Consider the following 8,734-nt stretch of genomic DNA (forward strand, 5'->3'; position numbering starts at 1 on the left):
GACTCTCCCGGGTGCGGCTGCCTGGCTACAGCAGCGGGAGGCAATGCGGAGGGGAAGCCCCTTCGCCTCCTCTGCAGCCGCAACCGCTTCGCTCCCCCGAGGCCCTGAGGCGAGGCCAGGCCGCGGCAGCCCAGCAACCCCACTCCTCCCCATCTGTCTCTGAGAAGAGATTTTACGCTTCTCCATCCCCCAGCGGGAATAAGGGGCTCCCTATGGGTCCCCTCGCCCTTGGCCAGTCCCTATCACCGGCTGTACCCACAGCAGCGCCCGGGCCACTAGCCAACCTCTCCCTCTCCACCTCAGCCGCCGCCGCCGCCATTTTGCCAGTCCCACCTGCCCGCGCGCCGTTAGCCGCGCCGCGCAGGCGCAGCCGCCCCGCGCAGGCGCAGTGCCACGCTGGCCCCGCAGGCAGCATGGAGGACGCGCTGAGGCGGGAGCTGGGCACCGCGGTGCTCCGGCCGACGGGGCACTCGGGGGGCGGCTGCATCAGCCAGGGCCAGAGCTACGACACAGACCGCGGCCGGGTGTACGTGAAGAGCAACTCCAAGGCGGAGGTGTGGGGGGGTAGGGGTCGAGGGTGAGGTGGGTGGGGTGAGGTGGGGGTGTGAGGTGGGGGCGTGTGTGGCGGGCCCCCGGGGCGGGGAGGCAGCTGTGAGGGCGGTCGTGCTGAGGAGATGGGCGGCGGGCTGGCCTCAGCCGGTCCCGGCCTCTTCTTGATGGAGGGAGGTTTGCCGGTTGGCCTCAGGCAGTACAATTTCGATTGCTGGTGGCAGGGAGGCGGCCTGCCGCCGGGGTTAGAGGTCGGCTTCGTTTGGCAGCTTCTGCCCTGTGAGGGTCTGGCTGGCGGCTGCTGTGGGTCTGGGGCCTGGTTTGTGGCGGGCGTGCCCGGGGATGGGGAGGCCGCGGTGGGGGTAGGCACTGGGATGGGAAGCAGCGTTTCTGGTGGGATGCTGTTGCAGTATCAGTAATATTTGTCTGGGGCATGCAGTACGGTGGCATGCTGTTGTCAGTTATGGCTGCGGTAACGGTGGTATCACTGTGGCTGTATATGTTGTGAAAGTGTCTGGAGCAACTGAGAAGGTATACAATTATCTGCTGAGGGTATGCATCTTTCTTTGTTGTAACAAAACCAGTAAATCCCTGCACATAAGAAGGAGCTTTTCTCAATAAATTATATTTTCCACAATTGTTCATGATTTTCTGCTTTGTCCTTTCAATACCTGGTACTAGCTACTGTAGAAGGTAGATACCTGCATTTGATAGAGATAAGTATAATGCAACATACCTGTATGGCATCCTTATTTGTAAAAGCAGAGATCAGGTGGAATTTACTTTAAAGGTATGCTACACTAGTGTTTGTCAAATGAATAGCTTCACTGGAAGAAAAAAAGTCAGAAGCTGTATTTGCTTTTAATAGTAAACAAATGTTTTTGAAAGCATGTATGCAACTATATCTATTCCAAATTTGTCTACGCTTTCTGATCATATCAGGGAGCTGGATGGATGCACTGAGGTGGTAACATGGGAAAGTATGGACAGGTTATCCTGCTTTACATTAGATGAAAATAGTATGAACTGATAGCAACATAGCCCTTCCACTTAGGCCTTTGTTTAATGTGTATTTAAGTATATAATCCAGCTAGCTACAAGATGGGGCTTGGAAAAAAAGACCTGGATAGATTTTCTATTCAGTAGTCACTTCATTTTCTGTGCTTTTGCCTGTGTGTGGATTCTGAGTGCTGATTAAAGCAAACTTTGCCAAACTGTATTATAATGCTGTGCTGTGTGTGCAGCAGTGGGTGTATATCAGCAGTTCCTTTAGAAAAACAAAGTTCTTTAGAAAACACTGTGGTTTTTACTCTATTAAAATTAACAGCTGACTTTAACCTAGTATGATGCTTTAGACAGAGATACAGTATTTACTGATTTCCTCTGAACAAAGCTATCTCATGGCTCAGTAATTCAGCAGTTCTTCATTCTTGATCTCCTGTAGGCTTTGGAATTTATAGTCAGTGTCTATTGCAAATTGTCCTTTGACTATGTTTCATGTATCAGTACTAAAGGGCTAGTATTCTGTTTCTATTTTATTGATTATATTTCCTTGCTTTTGCTTTTAGCAGATACCGTAGGTTTCCCAAGTACCCTTTTCTGCAGTCTCTGCCTAACTCTTCTAGGGTAGCATTTCTTTGTGTGAGTAGTGTCACTGATGTCAGTGGAGCAACTCAAGAGAACAGATTTTACTTGATGTGGATAACAGTTGCAGAAATAGATCCTAAATTCAGAATGTCTTCAAAGCAAATGCAGTTGGTAGTGGCTTGGGTTCTAAGGGCTTCTGTGTGCAAGTGCGGTAAGGGGCATTTGGCTGCTATCATTGATATTCTTTTTTTTTTTTTCCCCCCACGAGGCAAAAGAAATAGGCCAAGGAAAATCATTCTGTGACTGCAAATTAGACTATTTTGAAGATCAGCTATATTACTAATCAATCTGTGTCAGGAAAGTCATGAAGACTATGAATGTCAGCACCATTCTTCCAGTCTCTCAACTGATTATGTATATTGCACATAGCTTTCTAGACATTTGCTGCATAATCCATTAATAAAATATTGCTTACATTTGATATATATGCAGTTTGCACTCCTTCAGTTGTGAATAGACTTTCTAAGTTATTTTTATGATTACAGAGAATGCTAGAACCTAAGTCACTTCCACAGAATTGGTTTATGAAGTAAAATTTCTGTAATTGTAAAATTACTGTCAAGTCTGGTGGTGTGGATCTATCTGTATCTTGTATGTGCAGTAACCACTTGCTCCAAGCTTTTTATTAATATTTACAGCCTTGATTGGTTTTGTGAAAGAGCTTTGTTTACCTGGGACTGGTGTTCATAGAGACTCATGCTTTCCTTTAATATTTGACAGGCTAGAAGAATGTTTGAGGGAGAAATGGCAAGTTTGGAAGCCATCTTGAAAACACAGACGATAAAAGTGCCTAAACCCATCAAAGTTATAGACCTGCCTGGGGGCAGTACTCTGTTTGTGATGGAACATTTGGAAATGAGAGGCTTAAACAGGTAAAACACAGTATTATCTTTGTTTCCTTTAGCCAGAAATTTTGACTATTATGACAATCAAATCACTTGTTTTCAGAGAGGAAACCTTTTTTTTTTTTTTTTTTTTTAAAGCAAGTCAAGATACATTTGGGAATTTATACAGCCAAGAACTGTATAAAATACTTCATAATGCTTCACCTAGTAAATAGGTCATACATCAAGAAATGAGTGCAGTTTTTCTTTAGTTTTGGGTTTGTTTGGTTTTTTGTAAGTAATTAGTGATTTTTACAGTAAGGTTCCTTTTTACAGTCAGGAAAATTACCTACCTGATCACCTGTTTTGTGTACTTGCCTTTGGTATAAGAACCAATGTTTAATATTGCTTGTCATGATTATGCAGAGGCACTTCCCCAAATGAATGCATCCTGATTTCAGTATTTTTACAACCCTCACCTTGATTCTGATAGTTTCAAACTTTTGGCCCTCCGCTGTGGCAAACACTTAAGTAAATTAAAATATGATGAATACTTCTGTCTGGTTCTATTAGGGAGGTGAGCATGACCAATTTCTCATCCCAATCTCAGAAATTCTGCAGCCAGCTCGAAGTCTTATCCCTCATCCTGCTCATCTGTAGAATTTCTACATCATGAAGAGCTCCCAGTGAGCTCCAAGAGAAAGAGCAGAAATTCTGTTGTGTTTGGGCTGATTGAGATGAAAAGTGTGTAAATGCAACCTTTGGCATACAAATTTCAGGGGATAGCTACAATCTGTGTTAACAGGAACAAAATGAAGAAATAACTTTGCCTTAAATGACACTGCCTTGAGAACAGGGAAAGATGTGAGAGGGCAAAGACAGGAAAAGGAACGTACTTTTGTTAACGTGGGAGGCAACTAGCTGTAAGAGTTGTTTGTAATTACTGCCAGACTTTTCTGAACTGTGTAGAAGATAAGCTTTTATTAAAAACAGATAAATAAATAAGGCCCACCTGACTCTTCCATCTTCTAGGCCTTTTAGAGAGAAGAAGCCAAAGGCAGAGAGACAGAGATATAAACAAGAGGATGAGTCTTGTTTGGCTCTATTTCCCAAAGACAGTTTGCTCCTCCCCCCCCCCCAAAAAGCATAACATGTTGTGCATGCTTTTCTTACAGATATCTTACTGAAAGTTCATATAGAAGTGATATCACACAGAAATCAGAATTGATAGTTTCTCATTGTTATTAAATTTGATTGCTGTTCACATTCACTTGTAATAGTGTCGTCAGAAACAACCATGTTCTACGTTAATACGTAATCTTTCTAGGAAGAGGAGGTGTTTATAACCAGAATATTTTGAAAATTACTTTGTTAGAGATGCAGAACTTCTTTTACTTGCTTGATAAATCTTTTCAGTTAATTCCTGGAATATCAAGAACTGGATTCATTCATGTGTCAGTGTTGCTAAGAATACTTTTGTTTCTTAGACATTCAGCAAAGCTTGGAACACAACTGGCTGATCTCCACCTTCATAACCAGCAACTTGGAGAGAAGCTGAAGAAAGAAGAGAGCACAGTTGGTATAGTACACAGCTGTTTGCAAATTTAACCTAGTTAATAGTAATCTACAAAATAGTTAAAATAGCTTTTGTTATTTCAGGATAAGTTCATCTTCTTCCACTAAAGATATTATGAAAATAGATTTGGATGAAACACCCAGGCAGGGGGTCTTCTTTTTGCTTTTGTTTGCTCTATTTGGATCTCTGTAAACAAAACATTTATTCAATTTGGGACCCTTGAGATCCCGAACCACAGTTTCTGCAAGGACATGGTATCAGAGGAGATACACTACCTCAAAATATGATTATGAAGATTATAATATAGCTGCTTTACATCAAGCTTTAAACTTAAAAACCAACAGCAACAACCATTGTAACAAAAAGAGTATTAAGGTGCAACTTTTTTATTCTCAGTAGAAGAAGCAATGTACCCTTGCGTAGTTTTTAAGGTCCATTTGCATTGTAGATACTTAGAATCTTGTCATTAGTATTGGATTTTTGTCTTTGGTTTGAAAGGTAAAGGTCAAGGGCAAATGGAAGTCCAGTTTGTGGATCAATTTGGCTTTCATACAGTTACCTGCTGTGGCTATCTTCCACAGGTAGGTTGTACTTCATCAGACTGATAGAATTTTAAGTTTATCTTATTTTCCCTTCAGTGACACAAAGGGCTAACATTATCATAACGGAAATTCATTTATTTCTGTGGAATCATAAAAAGAAAAAACATTGTTCAGCCTGCTAAGGAAAGTAGTGCTTTGGACAGCACTTCCAGCTGCATTGGACATTCATAGCTCTTCAATTTCTTGGTTTTTATCACTTAGAGAAAATTATTTATTCCCCTAATTTAATGTTTTAATATTAAATGGTACCATTTACTGTCCTGGATGGTATCAGCACAAAGGCTGTATAATCCTCAAAGCTTTATTTGAAAACGAAGAAAATCTGTCTTTTGCGTGGTGTAGAACTAACATCTGCAATCCTTTCCTTCAGGTGAACGACTGGCAGAATGACTGGGTGACTTTCTTTGCCAAGCAAAGAATCCAGCCCCAGATGGACATGATTGAAAAGAATTCAGGAGACAGGGAAGCAAGAGAACTTTGGGCACAACTTCAGGTAGGAGAAGTTCTCTCTGTCCTCATTATAGTGATAGCTAGGTATCAGTTGTTTAGATTTTCTTTTCATAAAACAAAGTTTCTGTTTGTTGGTATGCTCCAGGTTCTGACCTGGAGACTCCAGCTTTTAGTGATTAAAATGCCCTTTATTCTAAGGTATAATGGCTTTTGCCACATCACCCTATGCTAATATTCCAAAGTGAATGCATGCCAAATAGCACTTTGCCTTGCTGTTTGGGAAATACTAGATCAAGTTCACATTTCTCGTTCCCTGTAACATGTTCATGATGAGAAATGTGTATAAGCAGTACTGTTCATTTAAGGTTTGCATCTGACTAAGTGACTGCAGTATTAGCTCTTTGGGTACTACTTTGTGGAAATTTCTTCAAGGTTGGTGAGAGATCCCTGAGCCTTCTAATGATGAAGTGGGTGGTTGTTGTTATTAAGGTTAGTCAATATTGCAGCACCGAATGGTTTTAAATTTTTTATTTTCTTGCTAAAAAACATTTGGATAACTATTCTTCCGCTGCTGGCTTTTATGAAAAATAGAAATCCTCTTGATTTTTCTCAGCATCTCTGTTGACTAGGTCCTGTGCTGTTTCAAGTTATGGTTTTTTTTAACTGGCTTTTAAGAAGTTTCAATTCATGCTCTGCATGTATGCAGATAAAACTACAATCATTCACCTTAAAATGTAGTACTTACACATCTTGCCTTTTTCCCCCTGCAGCTGAAGATACCCAGTTTGTTCTGTGACATAGAAATTGTTCCTGCTCTCCTGCATGGAGACCTCTGGGGAGGAAATGTAGCTGAGGATGATTCTGGTCCAATTATCTTCGATCCGGCTTCTTTCTACGGCCATTCAGAGTATGAGCTTGCAATAGCTGGGATGTTTGGTGGCTTCAGCAGTTCTTTTTACTCTGCTTATCACAGTAAAATTCCCAAAGCTGCAGGGTTTGAGAAACGCCTAAAGCTTTATCAGCTTTTTCACTACATGAACCATTGGAACCATTTTGGTACAGGGTACAGAGGGTCTTCTCTAAACATTATGAGAAACCTTATAAAGTGACTTGCTGCTTAAGCAGAGTGCTTCCTATGTTGCTTGGAAAACCCCATACTTGGCTGTGCAACTACAGGAGTAGTAATGTTAAAAAAAGCTGCTAGACCCTTGACCTTGTTGCACAGCTAAAGACCTAGAATCAGTGAGTCCTGCTGAATACCAAGTGTAACATAGTCACCCCTTTTTAGGATAATTGGGAATAACTTTATGAGGGAAATATCTAAGGAATGAATTAATTTAGTTGCACAAAAGATCTGTTGGTGTCAAGTAAGCGTTGTATGCTGGAGGTTAGGCAAGGTAATACAATTCAAGCACTCAAGTGTAAATGACTTGGAAGAAGTTCTCTCTTAGGGACCAGTTGTGCTTCAGAGTAGAGAAATACCAGGGTTTGCATCTGCACCCTAATGGAAAACATTAGAGAAGTGTTTGAAATGGAAAATTGCTTTTCTCAGTTACTGAGGAGATGGCTAAAAAAGTTGCTTATTGCTTTTTGCTGTGTGCCCCCCCCATGATAGATTGCTCAGACTCTTTCAGCTCTTCATGTCCAGTTATGTGCATGAGAACAATGTTAACAAAATAGTTTGAAAGTCAACAAGAAAATTATATAATGGGAACAGTGAAAAATGATTTGGACTTGCTATTCATTATGCTAATGTGATTCTATTGGATGAAGACTGCTTCCTGTTCTGTTACAAAGCTGCATGAAAATGCTTATGATTTTTTCTGGCACGTGCATTTTGGTGCCTCATGGCATTCTTGTAGGCTGTTCTGTGCTTGCTGGTCAGGGGGCTCTTATCTACAGCAATTTTGTTTTCACCAGAACTAGCGCTCTCTTCTTTTTTGGATTATGCTTTTGTCCAATAGTGTGCATTCTTAAACATCTTTTCAGGTAAGACACTTTACATGTACACATCCTGTGAAGATGTACCCTCTCACTAATACAAACAGAAGATGTACTTTTTGACTGTTGTCATTGCCCCCAGGATAATGCCATCTGGTCATGGTACAGACTTCACATAAATTTTCTGTAGTTTAGACTACAGGTGCCATAAGCTAACATTTTTCTTCAGTCCCCACTAAGTGCACTTTGTAGCTCTTGGGATAAGAGGCATGAAACCAAAGAAAGTTAAAATGTAACTCACAGAACAGCAGCTCTGCACCACTGTCAGAAGTTCTTTAAGGACAGCTTTGCAGACTAGCTATTTCTTATACCTGCAAGATGGTAATACTAAAATTGTACTCTTTTTGATGTAGGCTGATAATGATATTTCAGTGCAAGAGTACCAGGTAGGTGAGAGAGATGCATGATTCCTAACATGCATTTTGAATTTTTGAGAATGACTTTAATTAATTAAAAGATGTTTTTCACTGGCTATTGGCAGATTACTGAGGGTTTTTTAGTTGCTCGTTTTGCAGTTATTTATACAAATTGGAGCCAAGTTTAGATAAGACTATCACTTGATATAACTTTCTTTCCTTAATTCTACTACTCTTCTCACTGGCTGTTTAACTTCTGCTACAAAAAGTTTTAAACCTTGCTTGGTAGAATAGCTTTTACTTTTACCTTGTTGCTTAAATAAAAAGTTTCCCAGTTGATTATTGTCGTCTCTGTTTTCTGAATTAAAACCTTACAGCTTGCGTTCATTCTTGGGGAGCTACTTGCTCTAACCTGTTAAAGGTCCCTAGTTTGTTAGACAATTACGGTCATCAAAGGTGTTGATGGGAACGTGGTCATGGATTTTAATCTGGAGGAGTGTGTCACTGAAGAAAATTTACGTGTTGTTTGGTTACAGTGTCATTTGAGGTCCTTCAAACTTTATGTATTGTACCAGCTGTTTGGATGTTGTTGATGAAATGTTATGTCCGTGCCCATATCCTTATCCCATTCACCCAAACTTAACACTGCTTAGTGCAGCTGATTGAAGAAATGCTGTGGAATTTTACCCAGCAGTCAATCTGGTTAGATCTCTTAACTATTTACTTCCA

General features: G+C 40.9%; 1 protein-coding gene across 1 annotated transcript; it reads left to right on the top strand.

Annotated features, from left to right (window-relative positions):
- Window positions 1-413: 413 nt before the first annotated feature.
- LOC127023952 (ketosamine-3-kinase-like) lies at window positions 414-8,342 on the top strand. The gene is made up of 6 exons (XM_050908310.1): window positions 414-554; window positions 2,917-3,068; window positions 4,508-4,599; window positions 5,095-5,177; window positions 5,569-5,691; window positions 6,419-8,342. The coding sequence occupies exons 1-6, from the start codon at window positions 414-416 to the stop codon at window positions 6,755-6,757; spliced, it is 930 nt and encodes a 309-aa protein (XP_050764267.1). The 3' UTR covers window positions 6,758-8,342.
- The last annotated feature ends 392 nt before the right edge of the window (window positions 8,343-8,734 follow it).

This window comes from Gymnogyps californianus, chromosome 19 (genome assembly GCF_018139145.2).
Source record: "Gymnogyps californianus isolate 813 chromosome 19, ASM1813914v2, whole genome shotgun sequence".
Lineage (NCBI taxonomy): Eukaryota > Metazoa > Chordata > Aves > Accipitriformes > Cathartidae > Gymnogyps > Gymnogyps californianus.